Source organism: Lepisma saccharinum, chromosome 24 (assembly GCF_977018435.1).
Source record: "Lepisma saccharinum chromosome 24, izLepSacc3.1, whole genome shotgun sequence".
In the NCBI taxonomy this organism is placed as follows: Eukaryota; Metazoa; Arthropoda; class Insecta; order Zygentoma; family Lepismatidae; genus Lepisma; species Lepisma saccharinum.
The window spans coordinates 44,296,097-44,314,069 of NC_139252.1; the positions used below are offsets into that span (position 1 = coordinate 44,296,097).

General features: G+C 37.5%; 2 protein-coding genes across 2 annotated transcripts in view; both read right to left on the reverse strand.

Annotated features, from left to right (window-relative positions):
• Positions 1-202: 202 nt before the first annotated feature.
• LOC145977925 (ropporin-1-like protein) lies at positions 203-2,376 on the reverse strand. The gene has a single exon (XM_083110245.1). The coding sequence runs from the start codon at positions 2,309-2,311 to the stop codon at positions 1,628-1,630; it is 684 nt and encodes a 227-aa protein (XP_082966371.1). The 5' UTR covers positions 2,312-2,376; the 3' UTR covers positions 203-1,627.
• Positions 2,377-3,879: 1,503 nt separating this feature from the next.
• The window catches only part of LOC145978052 (polyamine-transporting ATPase 13A3-like), a 104,680-nt gene continuing 90,586 nt past the window's right edge, over positions 3,880-17,973 (reverse strand). The window contains exon 23 of the transcript XR_014440650.1: positions 3,880-4,194. The gene's annotated coding sequence lies outside the window, so the exon portion shown is untranslated. The remainder of the gene's footprint in view (positions 4,195-17,973) is intronic.

A 17,973-nucleotide genomic window follows, 5' to 3' on the forward strand; every position in this document is an offset into this window, starting at 1 on the left:
CATACAGAGGGATGAAGAATTGTGTGTTTTCACCAGTAAAAAGAATGGAGCGAATGCAGAATATAGAGAATGTCTCCAATTTCGTTAATATTTGGTATACTAACTAAATTTGGCCTTCTAATCACGAATCTGTTGTTAAAATGAGGGGGTCATGTGTGGGAATCAGGAAAAAAGATTAATTGAGCATATTACTTGCTGCTTTACACAATATTTCGGATCACCAAATGCCACGTAAAGCACTGCTACATATGTTTCTCTGAAATAATGGGTAGCAATGGATAAATAAAGATTATGATTAGATTTTCATTCAAATACTAGGGGCATTTGTGAAACGCAGTCCATGTAAATAACAAAATTAATCAATCTGGAAATTATTATTGTTTATAATTGCATTAAGGTTTAAATTTTTTATGAATGCATTTGCATAGTTTGCCAATAAAAATGAATAGCATCTGTAGCATATAGGCTTCACAGACAAATGAAGTCAAACTTCGCTAGTTTTAAAGCATCACACACGTAACACATTTTCGTTAATGCTTTTCATGTCATCTTACTCAAGCTTTTTAATTTGTTAGACACCACAAAGTACTTCATAATTCCATGAATTCACTTCATTATCAATATCTTAATTCAACCGCATGTCTAGAACCTTATATTTTATGTGAGAATGTCATACATGCATAGCTGGAATTGAGCATAACAATTTCACTTTGGTATACCATATTATAAATACTATTTGAAATGAATAAATAATTGTTTTTCATTATAAAAATATTGTGCTAGTTTCATAGTACACTTTAATTTTTGTAACATTGTTGCATACCCTGCAACCCACTGGTGCACAGTTTGTTAGTAAATATATAAAAATAAACATCACACCATGGAAAAATATTTACTGACATACCAGTATGTTTTCATGTTCATCACTTCTCTGCAGATAATATGAAAATGTGTACAATTTTACAAAATACACATGGGAATGTATTTGTCAAACTATATTACATACCAACTAAAACAGTTTAAAATTGTTTATTCTGTTTTATTTAATGATTTGAACAATATATATCTTTTTAAATAAAGAACGATTATAGACTTGTGCATGGTAATTCAATTTATAGAAAGATATGTCAGATTCAGTTATGCATCTGCACATCTAGAAGCATTACAGTTCACAGTATTATCATTTGCTGACTGCCTCAAGTAACATAATTAACACTTTGAAAGCTTTATCTATATTGATATCACATCGACTTCATTGCAGAAGAATATTGAAGATTCATTGCATTCAATTAAATATTAACATGTGAAATAATGTTTGTGTGCATTCTAACATGGTAGTTTTTAAACCGCTGTTGTGCGTGACCTATAGAATGCAATTAATAGAATGCACTAAGGTTGCATTTTCATAACATACAGTTGGAAGGCAATATTATTTGATTAAAAAATAACACTACTTTTATTCTGAAATGAAATCACTGGTTTGACTGAATCACTACACACTATTCGACATTACGTTAAACATTCTTCATACCGATATGAACGCATTTAAAATTGCCTCTTAGCATAATCTGCCCTGTAAACACGTGATGACAAATCTACAGACATTTTCCAAGTAGATTATTGGATGTTACTGTATAGGAGGACACAATAAATGGACCAAATTTCGGGGCATAACCATACCTTCCTGCTTGTCTGCCATCTCCTGCAAGTATTTGATCAACTCGCACACCTTTTCTTCTGGAACTGGCCCTCCAATACCTGGAATTTCTTTACAATCGAGCTCAGCTAGATACGCGTAGAGATCACTAAATGTTTCTAACTTAATAGCTGCTGAACCACCTTCAGGTTCGTCCGTTAGCAACTCACAAACCAAAGTCATTGTCTGACCCAAAGTGTGCGTCAAATACCCTGCGCCAATGACAAGGAATCGAAGCCATTCGACTTCCTCGTCAAAATCACCTATTTGAAGCATTTCTTCGAGGGTGTCCATGTTCAAACACAGTCCTTCCCATCTTCTTATCACAAGTGTGCGAGCCACGCACACGCTTGTTCCCAACTGCTTGTGGAGAACTTTCAAGAAACCTGGTGACAATCCTGAGGATGTTTCAAAAGGCGGATATTCTAGTCGTTCTTTGACGGGAGGTTTATCTCCGCTGGCCAAAGCACGAAAATACGCAGCTGACCAAACTAGCAGATCCCTAGGCTGAGTGCGTATTGCAGATTTTGTATATTCCTTCAGAATACTCGGGAAAGCTGAAGGAATCTGTATTTGTTGTGAACAATACAGCTGTTCTTCCACCAAGTCGGGCATCTTATAATTTTCAGTGGAGTTCCTCGTACCCTTTTGACAACTTCAAACTTGCCTGCACTGGAATGTTGTTACGGTACTGTTGTCATAGCAACGGTAGCCATGTAGGTCATTGCCATCACAGTGTAATCCATTCACGCTTTCTTCATCATCTTATTTCCGACCAGCACTACTTGGTAAAAGGTATTGTAAGGTTCTTTCGTTGAAACCACCGAAATTAAGGCCGAGTCTGCTGCCACGCACGTGTCAGCAGTAAGAATAAGCTTCAAATTTGCTCCTGCCACGTAATTCGTCTGCTAAGACCATGTTACAAATCTTGAGAACAGATTGAGACGAGAGAAATGCAAGTTTATGATTAGTGGTGGGAATGAATGTACAGATAATTTAGAACCTTTTTCTGTAGAAAGAATTTAGCGATATTATTTTAATGCTAACAGAACCTAACCTAACTACGAGAGCATTTAGGTTTATTATTAGAAGAATGCTAAGGGACATAATCTTAAAACATTTTTGTGAAAGTAATCCCTACAACTTCACAGTATGTGTTACAGACGTAATTGCATACACAGCATGATGAAATCACGATAAGACAAAGACCGAGTCTGCTGCCACGAGCATCTTTTTTGAGGTTCCAGCAGAAAAAGAACGTGGCAGCAGACACTACCCGAAATTAAAAGCAAAAAATATAGGATCATTTTTGCATGTGAATCGAGTGGAAGCACAGCATTCACTGGTTGAAAACTAATATCGGACCGATCAAAACTCCCTCAACACATTGATGACACCCCAGAATGGGACAGGGTTGGCAGACCTTTTCCCAATGTAAATACAAGAAAATACGCATTATTGTATGGTATTTTTGAATATATGGAATGTAACTGCGCTCACAGAAAATATTCCAGGCCCCCCTTGCCTTCACACACATTTCGTCCCTGTCAGACACGATTATACTCTCCACAGCACTGAAGTACTCATATTTGAAACGAATGTTTAGATTAAATTTTCAAATAAACTAGAATTCGGCCTGATACAGTAAGGAAGACAGAAAGGCACTGGAGAGGCAGGAGGATAGTTTCTAGTATCACCTAAATACCACACACAAATTGTTTATTTGGATTAAGAGAGCATAAGTTTATTTACTTTTTCTTGTTTGGTGGGAGTGGGGCATCATCCGCTTCTTGTCGTCTGGCGTTGTCACTCTTTCAACGCATGTGGCGTTGGAAGATGTGCTATCTGTGAAGTGTCATATCCAATTAGCATAAAATTGTTTACAATTTATCAAGAAAGAAAATTAACGATTTCACCTTGATTCGATTTAGCGTCTATAGTAAATTACATCTTCAGATGATATTCAGTTTATTTGCAGTGTAATTTGGGTAACTCACCTACAAGGACATCTTGATTTGATTATCTTCAACATTTCCTATGCTGACTGCGTGTAATCCATCGTCAGATCATTTGGGTAGCAGGCACACGAACACATTGAATTTGTATCTTTATTATTAAATAATACTTAATTGCATAATATTTACCTTTTTATTGAATTTCACACACAAATTCACTAAGCGGCAGTAACAAAATGATAAATAGTTCCATCCCAAAGTATCAAGTAAAATATGAACACTACACACAAAAAAAAAAAATTAAAAAATAATGAGGCACAATCTGTCAGATATACCACTGCGATATCTTCGGCGATTTTGGTTCCTTCTTTACAAAGAAGTCCCTCAAATCGGACATGGACTTATGCTTCCGTAAGAGGTTCGGAAACGTGAAGCGAGGAGTAGAGTCCATTTTGTCTTTTGAAGCAGGACACGTGTGGGGAGGTTGCCTGTGGAGGCCGATGTCTGGTGTATCTTCTGTCCGTGATTCCATTTTGAGGTTTCCTAGAAGAAAATAAATAGAATAAACACATGTTTTCATGATAGTGCGTCATGGTGAAAAATACGTACTTAGGACGACAACCCCGCAAATAAAATTTTAAGACTATATATTGAGCCTGAGCGCGATTTCAGCATTTTTGTTGTGGCAAGCAGGTAGGGGAAAAAGCATCGATAACTTTTAGCCACCCTTTAAAGACCATTAAATGGAACACACAAACTTATGTAATTTTCAGACTCAACTGCTTTGGTGGATATTTGAAAAATGTTCGTAACTTATGAATATTTTCCCAATAGCATCCCCCCAAAAAGAAATAACGCTATGGTAATATTCTGTTTCAATCATAGGCGTTCCAGACCCTCTGATTAAGGGGTGGGGGCCAAAGTCTTGATGAAAGTTCAGTAGAGAAAGAAGAACCTCGTTCCATCTCACTGTTTTATTGTATTGATGGGTACTAAACAGGGGCGTATATTATGTGTCCGGACACACCGAAAATCACTCTATTAGAAGAATTGTATCTTCCAAGGCACAAAAGTTCTCAGTTCCCCTCTCCCTTTATTTTCCTTCTCTGTGGTTCAGACTAATATACACATACGGATGGACGTCCGCAGGATTTTTTCCAGCGAGGGGAAAGGAAGGTATTTTTTTTTCCAGGGGGGCAAACAAGGCACATTTTCCCCAAAAATAGTGTTGTTCCCTAAAAAACCATTGCTTAAATTTGAATTTATGGTGTTCATGCAATAATTAACACATATTACTGTGGCTAAAATGAAATTATATGTGTGAAATACATAATTTTTGGTTGACTTTCATTTTCCAGGGGGGCACGGCTACCCCCTTCCGTACGCCCATGCACATACGCGTGATTTCGTACAGCAGGTTCAAAACAACTACACATAAATTTATTCATTTCCAATGTATGACCAATTTATTCTGTGACCACATAGGTATAACCCAACTGGCTAACGAATAAAATGCTGTAGAACGAAGTGAGATAGTCCAATTACATAGGAATTATACACGCCGCAGTTGCTTGGAACTTTCGTCGGCTCAAAAATACTTTATTTTTTAAAGATAATAATATTGTTTAATAACGGCAATAAGATTTCTCTACACTAAATTTCTAAGTGAGAGTATTAGGAGGGGCATTTGCCCCTCCTTGTCCCCCTTGCACACTCCTATGGTTTTAATATTTATAAACCTGTAAGATATTTTCACACGTGTATAGCTAATATTATTCATATTCTAGAAATATGAACAGCAAAAATAAGAAAAATTCAGTATCTTGGCAAAACTCCGTATTTATTTTATTTACGTCGTTTTCTGAGATATTACACGTAGTAGCAGATGGACCTTATGTTCTACGTATCATATTAATACACATCTTATCATGTAAAGAATAGAAGCGGTTATGCGTCTTTCAGTTTATATGTTTCTCAGAATTGTTTGAAAACAAGATTGTTATCATGTACAGATAAATAAATTACGAGGGAACAAATATTTAATGTTGTCGTTTAAAGTTGGAAGTCTAATCAAGTTGATATCTGGTAATTATTGCAAAATACAAGTTGTAGTGTTATTGTTTTATTCGGGTTGCCATCTTTAAATATACAGGGTGTCGCAAAACTCTTTCAACAACGCTTGGGAGCTGGTAGATATCATAAAAACAAGTAACTTTTCCCTATAAAGTTTATCTCGAAAGCGCTAAGTTTCTGTGCTATAAGCGCTTAAAGTCTATCCTGTACGTATGCAACCCAACACAGCAAACGCTTGCTCTGACATAAACATAACTAGCAGGGGCGCGTGGCAGGGTTGCCACTAGCGTTCCTCGTTAAGAGAGACGACTTAAAAACAACAGCTTGGGAGTCTTGCCTGAGCAAAATCCAAAACATTAATGATACTTGCGATGTTGTAAGAAGGATTCACGGTATTTATAAACTGACCAAAACAAATAATGGGCAGACTGAAATTCAAGATTACTCATTCCAAAATATCTCCATAATTGATTGATTGATTTGGTTTATTTTAATTCGCTTTTCTGCCACCTTTGGCTAATCGCGAAGATGAGGATGATATGATGAAATAACAAATGACACCAATGTCTAGACCAGGATTTAAACCCGAGACACCTGGCGCCGTAGCGAGCTGTGCTAACCACATCACCACGGAGTGTTTCGTATATCATGCAATATCAACAATTGCAAGGGCACGTGATATAGGGGAAATCCACGAACGAACAAATGTAAGCATGATGTGTTTGCTGCCTCGTTTCGAACACGCAGACTGTAATGTAGAAATTTTCAGCGAAAAATGCAGGCTCGACCAGGACTCGAACCCGGGTTATACCAATTTATTTGAAAATTATTCCTATCTGTAATAGCGTTATTGCTAATCGTGTTTGTCTCATAAGGAAATTATTGCGAGGCTCTTTTAATTTAATGATTGATTGATTCATTGCTTGATTGATTTGCTTTATATTACTTAGCTGTTTGTGCCACTTTTGGCTAATTTACGAAGATGGTGATGAGTGATGATATGATTAAATTGATGAATGGACACTCACAAACATACATGCCCAAGCCGGGATTCGAACCCACGACCCCTACCTTATTTTAGAAAACAGTGGCAACCTATAAATTTTACCGACAACTGATATGCATGTAAGAAAAATTATGTGTTTCAAAAATTGGTATCAAGAAAATTCCTACGATTATTTGCAATACTAGGAACATGCGAATTAAAAACTTTCTCTCCCCCCCTCTCTCTCTCTTTCTATCTCTCTCTATCTCTCTCTTTCTCACCACTCAAACTGGTTAATCTTGAATGCTCTATTAAAGAAGTTTAAGGAAGAAATTAATATTTCACTGAAAGGAATTACATTGAGTTCGGTGCATACTTACTGCCTGTACTAGTTTGTTCTGCACTTCACGATATCGTTTGATATTTTTACATCAAGAGAAATCCTCGTAATTTACACTCTTTTCATGTGTGCGAATTAGTTTTCTCATTTTGTGTCTTTGCTTAGCATTCTTATCATGGAACGTGAAAAAAAAATAATCAAAAGGAAACCATTGAGTACACGTCATAAATTGTACATATTTATCATTCATTGTAGCAACTTGATATTAACATTGAAATGTAAGAGTAATATTTTCGGAAGGCACCAAAATGTCAACTTTTAGTTCACCCTGGAAACAACGTTTTGAAGCAAACGAGCGAGATTCTGACATCTAGATGGATTTCCGGAATAATTCGTGTGAATTTATATTATTCTCATTGTACGTAATTTTCCTACACTTTCGGGCAAATAGTAAATACGAGGACATAAGATCCAGTGACATTTTTGTCCAGGTCGGAACTCGTGTCCGGAACATTCGGTAGAGAGGGATCATGTGTTGATTACTAAACGTACTTAGTCACCAAAATGGCTCAAGAATATTCATCTGCCGGTGATTTTTGTTTCTTTTCAGCCTGCTTTTTATAACGAACTCGATTTGCAATAGCGCTAGTTCACTTTATTTCTAATAAATAAATTTTAATAACATTACAGTCTGCGTGTTCGAAACGAGGCAGCAAACACATCATGCTTACATTTGTTCGTTCGTGGATTTCCCCTATATCACGTGTCCCTTGCAATTGTTGATATTGCATGATATACGAAACACTCCGTGGTGATGTGGTTAGCACAGCTCGCTACGGCGCCAGGTGTCTCGGGTTTAAATCCTGGTCTAGACATTGGTGTCATTTGTTATTTCATCATATCATCCTCATCTTCGCGATTAGCCAAAGGTGGCAGAAAAGCGAATTAAAATAAACCAAATCAATCAATCAATTATGGAGATATTTTGGAATGAGTAATCTTGAATTTCAGTCTGCCCATTATCTGTTTTGGTCAGTTTATAAATACCGTGAATCCTTCTTACAACATCGCAAGTATCATTAATGTTTTGGATTTTGCTCAGGCAAGACTCCCAAGCTGTTGTTTTTAAGTCGTCTCTCTTAACGAGGAACGCTAGTGGCAACCCTGCCACGCGCCCCTGCTAGTTATGTTTATGTCAGAGCAAGCGTTTGCTGTGTTGGGTTGCATACGTACAGGATAGACTTTAAGCGCTTATAGCACAGAAACTTAGCGCTTTCGAGATAAACTTTATAGGGAAAAGTTACTTGTTTTTATGATATCTACCAGCACCCAAGCGTTGATGAAAGAGTTTTGCGACACCCTGTATTTTCCTTATACTCGCCTACCCTCTCTGTGCAAATATCGGGTTCTTATTTTCTTTTGTTAGAAAATAGAGCATTTTCTACCACTGTCGGAAACATATTTCTTTGTTTTTCGCGATTACCCAAAAGTGGCAGAAAAGATAAGTAAAATAAGCCAAATCAGTCAACCACATATATGAATTTGCATATTGTAAACAAATGGAGCACTTGCTGAAATTCTCATACCGGTATCCAGAAAGGCTCTTAGGACAGAATATTAAGTAGTAAAAACCACTATCAGTGCTTATCATCATCATCATTATTATTATTATTGGGTAAGTGAGAATACGGCAATTTGTAAATTACTTTCCTATATATATTTAATAATATTCATTAAATAATATAATAACCAAACCCATACAAATTCTGTATCACCAGAACAAGTTTAAAAACTCAAAATAAACCGATTGTGATCTATACATGCAAAGTTTTCTAAATATTTAATTTGGAGGTATTGAAAAAAAAAGTATGTCACTGAAAATTGGGGGGAATGAGTTAACGATCTCCCTGTTCGCAACTGACTTCAGTATAAAACATGTTACATTTGTATTAACTGTTCTAATGCTTCTTACAATTAAAATAATAATTTTATGGGTGCGAGGGGGGTTGTTCTGTGGTTCGGATTGCTCGTAAAAGTGTAGAGCAAGTTCCGGTAGTTTATATTTACAATTAATTTTCCCATAAACTTTTGCCTGCCCAAAATAATTCGTATGTGTGTGTGGGGGGGGATCTATCCGTTTTTAGGATAGACATAATTACCGTAGATTGTTTTCACCTTTCTTGTCTGAGAGAAAACATCTAGCTCGCTTCTACCGTCACTGCTGCAAGCAGGAAGCATCAGTCAAGTGCAGAATTATCAAGCTTCATTCAAAGTTCAATTCGTTTGTCCTGAAAAGCGACATCGCGTACAGACTGTGACAATGAAACAAAGATTACGATCCATGTTAAAACGGCTTCTGTAATCTGCATTAAACATGTAATTTCCTTGATAACGGACATGATCGTTTTCTTGTTGAAAGATAAGTATTGAAATCAATTGTTCCTTACTGCGACTTAATGCAAAAGCAAAAGTTAGAGACGCTAGATTTTCTTGTGTGGGTTGGATGCACATTCATTGAGGCGCATGATTTCACTTATTATTATGATTTTGTTGTCAGTATGCAGTGCAATCTTTTTATCGTACGCTGACCCGTTGATTTGTTTTAAAATGAATCACAGTTTAATTGAAAAAGTGTACACATAAGCAGTAGTAAATTCCCACATGTATGTACAGTGGGATCCACTAGTATTACCCTGCAAATTGTCCATGACTATTTTCATTAATTATTCTCTTACACCGTATGCGTTTTTAAGCTATGGATTTTTATATATGCTGGTGCAGAAGTTGTCAACAGCTTGTTTTGAGTTTTCTTTTAATTCTTGAAGCTCTTATTGGGTCAAATAAAGTGCACGAACATGGTGATGGACAATTTGAACGGCAATACTAGTGGATCCCACTGTACTGTCATACACACATAATTAACATTATAAAAATAAATGTTAAGTATTCAACTACATAATTCTATTCGAATGAATCAAGTTGATTCAACCGTATTGAAAGTAAAATTACTTTTATATGAAATGCCTCAAACAGTAGCGACATTAGAAAGAGGGGTAGGGGGTTACAGATGTTGGAGAGATATTTTTTCCTGAAGTCAGCGTAGTGGCCGAGTGCGTTAATTGGACGATCTTCAATCTCGCCAACGAAGTTCCCAGGTTCGAGTCCAGCCTGGGCTTATGTGCTCCTTGCGAGTGTGCCTTCATCAAGCTCATTAAAACTTCACTCATTCACATCGTTGTGATTAGCCAAATGGGGAAAAACGACGGAATATAAGAAAATGCAAAAATACTTTGATATATAGAGTTAATAACATTAAAAATAAATACTTGGAAATAAAAAGAAAGTTGCCGACCTTGTCGGAGGTTAGCAGAGCGCGTTACGACGCCAGCGGTTACGGGTTTGAACCCCGGCCTGGTCGTGGGTAATTTTTGTCGGCGTATGTTCATTAATTCAACAAATCTAGAAAATAAATCAGAATATTCTCATATTTGGGCGAAATTAGTCAGTGACACCATGAAACAGTTAGAAATACGAAAGAGGTTCGCTAAGTTTAGCCACTGTTTTAGCGCATCGAAAGGAGAGCCCAATTCTAGCCCTGTGCCCAACCGCCCCGCTACGTTTCCTATTGAGTGCAGTGGTGTCAGGCGGCCCACGTCATCGCAGAAAGTCTGCGAATCCAAGGTCCTTCCATGTACGTCCGCAGGATTTTATCCAGGCAGGGGCAAGCAAGCTATTTTTTTGCCAGGTTGGAAAGGGGACATATTTTCCCCCATAATAGTGATGCCCCCTCGAAAAACACTGCTTCAGTCTGAAATTATCATGTTCCTTCAACGCCAACATAAATTTCTGCAGCTGAAATGAAATTATGTGCGAAATATGTACTTTTAAGGTGGGCATTCATTTTCCATGGGGCGTGCCCCCCCTTGCCCCTCCTTTCGGACGTCCATGGGTCCTTTGCCCCCGCTCTTGAAGGTCTGGTCATAAGTGACCATTTCCGGCAGCCTTGTTTACAAACACGGCAGGGTCTCTGTGACGTCATCAAGATGAAACTTCTCAGAATGTCCAGCACTGCAAAGCATGCAACGTTCTTGTTTTCTTTAGAGAAAAAAACACATATTGAAAAAAAGCATTGCAACACAACTTACGCAGAATACATGAAAGTAATGGTGCATAAAAAGAATATAAGTAAGCGAGAGCATAAATTTCCCCACTGTTAGTGCTGGAAAGAACTGAACAAAGAGGAATTCTGGATCCATTGTTTCTCCTTCATAGTATTCCGCCTTTTAATTTTTTTGGACCCTGCGGTTCAAATATTGATTTCGGAAATAAATGTTCTTGTTTTACAAAACACGAAATACTTCCTGTTGTTTTGTATTTGCTATGCTTACAAATGAAAAACTCATCAAGATTTTTGTTCTCGAGGTGACACACATATTGACACACATACTTACTCAGACAGAACCTTTTTCCTAACATATCTCACCTTCACACAAGGGATGGCCAAAAATATTAGGATCCCGGAAAATTTAAAAATCTCGATTCGCAAATTTTGCTACCCTGATTTCCGAGGCAATCCGAATTTCGGAGAGGGAGGTTTAACAATTTTTCCATTTTTTCGGGTAGAATTTATTAAGAAAGTTTCGTCTTCCTTATTTTACGATCATATATACTCCGTAAAAAAAAAGTGGTTTTGGCCATCTCTATTTCACACGTCATGTACGAACACTGTTATAATCATTATCATGCACCCCCCCCCCCCCCACTTGCGCCAGGTTGAAAGATTGGCCCTGACGTTTGGCAGCAAGTCTTGCGATGACTACGTAAAAATGCCACTCTTCGCCACTGAACATATCATCAATAATCCTCATATTCGCGATTAACCAAAAGTGGCAGAACAGCGAATTAAAAAGAACCAAATCAATGAATCAAACTTGAAAATAAAAAAAAAATATATCTTATTTATGTATGATTTTGTTAATCACTGTTGAATTTATTACGTATATTCTCTTATGTCCTAGGAGTTCTATAATGAATACACTTAGGGCACATGCATATTTTGACAATAATTATACTTTTCTTTTCACATTTTCAATAGTTATCAAGTGTCCCTTTCTTTCAGACGAACATTTCGTTCAAGAAATTGCAAAATTCTGCCTGAAGAAAATTTCATCCCATGCAAAAACGTAAAGAAAAGTAACTGCTCCAAAAGCATAAAAGTATAAGTAACTTGTTACTTCCAAACACTGGAATTTAGTCACAGCATTGTGGGGTCACTGTGAGCCCCAGCGGCGTAGTGTCCACGTAAGGCTTGTAAGTCCACCTTACAAGCTGAAATTATTGAAGAAAACGTATTTCATTCCCGTATTTATCGCTTGAACACACATAGCAATATCAGACTTCAAGTAGAACTTTTAACGAAACAATTGAGGACTTGTTTTGATTCGAGTTGTTTCTCTGTAAGGCTTCTTCAGAGGACTTACGTGCGGGTGAATGGAAGAAATGATTTGGACTCGCCCATGTCGGGTGTGTTTGCTTATTGTAGTATCTTATCAACCAATGACAGGGCGCCTCGATTCTCACGCACTGTAAGCGCATTACGAGTGGGTGCTATCTAGCGAGATTTCTGTCCCCGCTGCGTCTGTTTGCACGGTCGGAAGAGAACCAAGAAAATCGACTCTCGTGTTGTTTCAACAATGCTTGACGGGAGGTATAGCTAACAAAACGGGTGTCATTTTAAATGTGTAAACTAACTATCAAGTTCACAAAAAGATGGTTTAATGTTGGATATTACCTTCATTAGAAGCAGCGAAGTTAAAGATAAAAGAGGAATGTCTGGCAATTCTAGATCCGGCAGCGCCCGCAAAGTTAGGCGCGTGCATCCCAGTTGCCCGTAATGTTAAAAGCATGCGCGTAATACTTAGCGTTATGATTTACAGATTTTCTTTTTTTACCTTTTCCTTTGATTAAGTTGCTTGATATGCTTTTCAAAATGAGCGCAAATATCGTAACCATGATAATGAGCAATATGTTCGAATGCATTTGCATTTGCAAATTGTATCAAGTGTACAAACTAACAGAATTCTTCCTCACTGTTCCTGCCTCAAGCTCGTCGGTGGAAAAGTAGTTTTCTGCACTGAAGAGGATTCGCACATTTCAACGCAGCACACAGACTCAGGCAAGGAAATCTGACTTGGGACTGATATCCATTGAAAAGGAGCTGCTAAAGACATTGATCAGAAACTCCCGATTCTACGACGACGTGATTGAGGTGTTCAGACTAAAGGATCGTCGGATCGAGTTACAGTATAAATGAGAATTTTCATTAAGTAATACATACATATGCTATTATTGTTAACATAGAGTGTGTGTATTTTATGTTTGAAATTGAGTATGCCCATGCATGACTTACATTTAAATAGATTCTATTTATTTAAAATATCTTTGGGCTTTCTTTATCCAATATTCAGATCAGGTTTATCTAAGGAAGCCTTACACCTTTCATAAAATCACGCTACGCCACTGGTGAGCCCTCATGCAGGTGTCCGAGTCAGACGAATGATCAAGTTAACTAACTCGTACATCCACACTGTTATGAGCCTGACAGACACACCTAATGACATAAGCACGCACTATGTGCTAAGGAATTAATATTTTGCATGTATTTACAAGGTAAACTTACCTTGAAATTTGAAGGTATCTGTTACAGTACACTCACAAGCAGAAGAAATCATTGTGCCACAGGTTGAGTGGCAAGAACAAGTGGAGCTCTTCTCGTCGTTCGCTAGCAGCTCTTGGCGACCAAATATCAACTTCGCTTAACACCGTAAGCGACTGTCTAAACACATTGATAACAGAAGCACTGTCAGTGGGCATATTTAGATTTCAATTACAGGAAAAGAGTAATTTAGATAAAGGAGAAAGAGGCGTGGTCAAACGTTATCAGTTATGCCCTCAGTGGATTTTTTCCTCCTATCATCATTGACTTCAAGGCAACTAAGATTTTTCCGCGCTAGATACAGAAGACTTTTCAGTGCAACTGAAGAAAAGAAAGCGACATGATTATATTGCGCTATTTTCCTCGGTAAAATGAAGTTCTGATACGTTCTGACCTTCATAAACTACTTCCCTTCTTTCGGTGTTCCCATGTTTTGTAGTATGTTGAGCACAATACCAGTAATAATATAGCAGAAATACTAGTACAATAATGTTTTTTGTAGAGCAACATTAAAAAAAGCACGGCGCAAAAGATAACCGAGTTATTCACTGAACTGACACCACAACGATCAAGACTCCAAGATTTACCTGCGCATTAAAGAGCCCCATGCGTGTACCGCTGGCGGCCTAATAGATGGTAGTTCAATCCACCCCAAATACGTTCCAGCACATTCTTCAATATTGGGTCTCAGTAAAACCCGACCGGCCAAAGAACAATGTTCAGGAAACCCAGACTTTTCGCGTCCACTTGTGGGAGTTTCAAGGGAGAATAAGCGATTTTGCTACACGCCTGATTCAGCGGTTCATGTGAGCCTTCCTGGCTTTCGCCGAACAGACTTTAGTCGCACACCTTTTTGAGCCCTCGTCTAGTGACATTAGAGTGGAATGCCTTCGTTGTTAGGTCAGGTTTAGGCCTCTTAGGATAAACACATTGCAACATTTCGTGGCTTGAACAAGATAATGTTATTTATGCTAAGAGAACTAAACCTATCGAGCCTAACCTAACAACGAGACGAGGGAGCTCAAAACGATGTGCTACTAGTGACACCTTCAATATCAAGTAGAATTGCATTGGAGACACATTGTTTCAGGTAGTCTAGGTGCTGTGACATTCAGGGTAGATACACAGTGTTCTTGATATGCCACACAGGAAGAAGAAGTCACAGAGTATGGCCAGATTTGGCCTGAAAGTGTCGCTGCACTGTTGCGAGCCTTTGTTCGTTGCGAGTTCAATCATTACCTTCTCTATCTGAAAGCCTAATGGCTTGCTCCGGTCACATGACTAAGCGTCATCAACTGGAGGCGAGATAGCCGCCATGTTTGATTTGCTTCTTAGGAATCAATGTTGAACCTTTTTAGTGAATATGGGATTGTAATGCAAATTTAAGAACTGTAATTGAGTTTACATGACGTGTAAATATGCTTAAATGTGCAAGAGGTCTGGTGTATAAGTGTTGTGTTCTCAATTGCAGAGGCAATTATGATGAAAAAGGTAAGAGTAACGTTCACATTTCTTCAAGATGTTGTTGAAAATGAGAAATGTTTAGGGCAATTCCATGCCATTCCGTCCCTACGAAAAGATACAAGTTAAGTAACAGAGGTTTTATACTCATAAATAAATAAGAGTAATAGTTCATGATGTAAACATTTCATGTGTCCGGAATAGGCATGCAATATACTCTTAAATGTGTTCATGTTTTATATCTTGTCAAGAATTTTTTTAAAGTTTACCCTGAATTACAAACGTTGGTTGACGTTAAAATGCGTTGTTGCTTATGATTGCAAATCAATTTCAAGATTTAGTCAACGTTTAAAATATACGTTCGTGTCTACAAGCAGTTTGTTAGTGTAACTTTTATGCAAGCATTCGATAACATATTCATATTATTTGCACAAATTTTCAGTTTCGAAATATGCTTAATGAAAGAAAGCTATACGACAGGGCAAAGTTGATACATGTGTACATTTACACAGCCCTGGCCCAAAACCCAAGGTAGCCCAAAACCATGGTGACGGTTGAAGTTTTTGCGTGCGATGACGTGTGACCGGCCAAGTGAATGCATCACTTCAATGTGAAGTCACGTGAAATGACGAAACGACAGTGTTGCAGTATGCAGATATTAAACACCAGAACAAGAACAATGTCTAGATGAGGATGTGTACTACAGGCTATGGAAAAGGAGATGCGATAACCACTAACGCCGTAAAACGGTTGGGCGGGAACTTTACGTCACATACCATGAAGAAGTAATAGGATCTGAGCTGATTATGTCCTTTGCGATTAGTCCACTCAGAATTAGTTCACTTCATCAAAAGATTTACTAAATCTCATCAATTTACATTGTCGAATTCATTATTTGAGTTGTTTTTTTTTTGGTTTAGGTACAACATCTTCACCGAAGACAAAATTATGCTCATTTCTTTGTACACCCAGGGTCAAGGAAGTCAGTAATAAGGTGTGTTATATACAGTGTACGTACAACTATAGATTGAATTGTATCTTCTCCAAATATGATGTATAAAGAAACAAACTGCCGGAGAACTAAGTGAGGTGAGTGTACAATTTTATATTACTATTATAGTGGAACCACAAGCAAAGAAACCTGCGCAGACTCGCGACTCCTGTGCACCGTACTCCAGTGTGGAGGGGAGGGAGAGAGTGGAGCATGCTCTCTTATAGTCCGAGTTGAACGGAAGAGGAGGAAGGTTCTTTTTCTTGTGGTCGCTCTTGTAAGTAAGGGGAACTGTGATTGGCCATTCATCTATTTTATCACTTCTTCATCATCTCAATTGACTTAAATGGCCGGAAGAGCAAAGTAAATTTATCAAATATAAATACAAACACGTACCGTTTAATAAATAGCCAAAATGGAATGAAAAGTTAGCAGTTTGTATTTGTATTGCTTTATGTGAATATGTAGGGGAAAAGCGAGAGAGAATTGTACACCAATGGCAAAGAAATGGTAGGCGAAGTATTTACCAGGATTATACTCCCTACATTCCTGCTCATAATTAGGAGTCGAAGTTATCTTGCTTAAGGACCTTTCTTCGACGTAAACCTAAAAGTTGACTTTTCAGATTACGTACATAATCTTCTGGGCAGAAATGCGCACTGCAAGTTCTAGCATTAGCATGATTCACGTTAGCGTTTCCACACGAATCCAAAGCTCGGTGACCGAAGAATCCTTTTGAAAAACGTATATAACGTATATATTATGTTCAACGTACTTGGAAGATGTATCTTGTGCTGAACTAAAATAAATAATAATAACAAGTCGGGACCGAGATAGGAAAGAAAAAATTCGTCCCTATCACGACTTCAGCAAATGACTTCCCTAAATTTCTGGATCCCGAGCAGTCGGTAAATACCGAATGGTCATTTTAAAACGGTATAAATTCTTGACGTTTTCTACATTGCAAGTGTCTGGAACTTATCGGAAATTGTTAGTTTTCATTCCAGAAATGCAAGAAAAATCACTTAAGGTGAAAATGAGAATTTGAGATTTCCCGACTAGTCGAGAAATTGCGAATATTTCCCGTCCCGAATGTCGGGATTTAAAAAAAATCCCGTTCCGATCAAAAATATCCTGTCCCGCATAACAATAAGTACCTATCTATATTTATTTTCAATTTGTCTGAAGCCACAAAATGTAAATGGGTGGAAATGCTCATTTGTGTACTCGATTTCGTTTGTTCAGTTTCTGGCATGGTTTCCTATCTGCATAGTGCAACACTAGCGCATAGATTTGGAATTCATTTCATGGATAAATTCACCTCTTACCGTCGTTTCGTCATTACGAGTAAACAACGGATTGGCCCAACCTATACTTCTAATAACCTTGCATTTACATTCTTATTTTAGCTCGCTTTATGTTTCTTTAGGCTAATCGGAGGCTAATGGAAGATCTGTTGTGCATTCAAATACGAGGGTGCGATGTGTAACAAGAACTTCGATGAAATATTCGTGTGTAAAATTATCTAAGAATATATTATTTATGTTTCAAACACAAATGTTTTCACACAGAAAGCATTTTGTAACCTAGCTATGTTAATATGAACTACAAATGTATTAAATTTAATAAAACTTTCATGTGAACTGCTTTTTTTTTTTTGTATTTGTGAAGCTTCGATGTTCGTAAATTTGATTATTAAATCAGTGATAATGTTTATTGTTTCATAATTTTTTAACATTCTTCACGATTTTATTAAC

Bases quoted from the DNA above. Each gene is read 5' to 3' on its own strand.
- LOC145977925 (XM_083110245.1), bottom strand. From the start codon at position 2,311: ATGCCCGACTTGGTGGAAGAACAGCTGTATTGTTCACAACAAATACAG.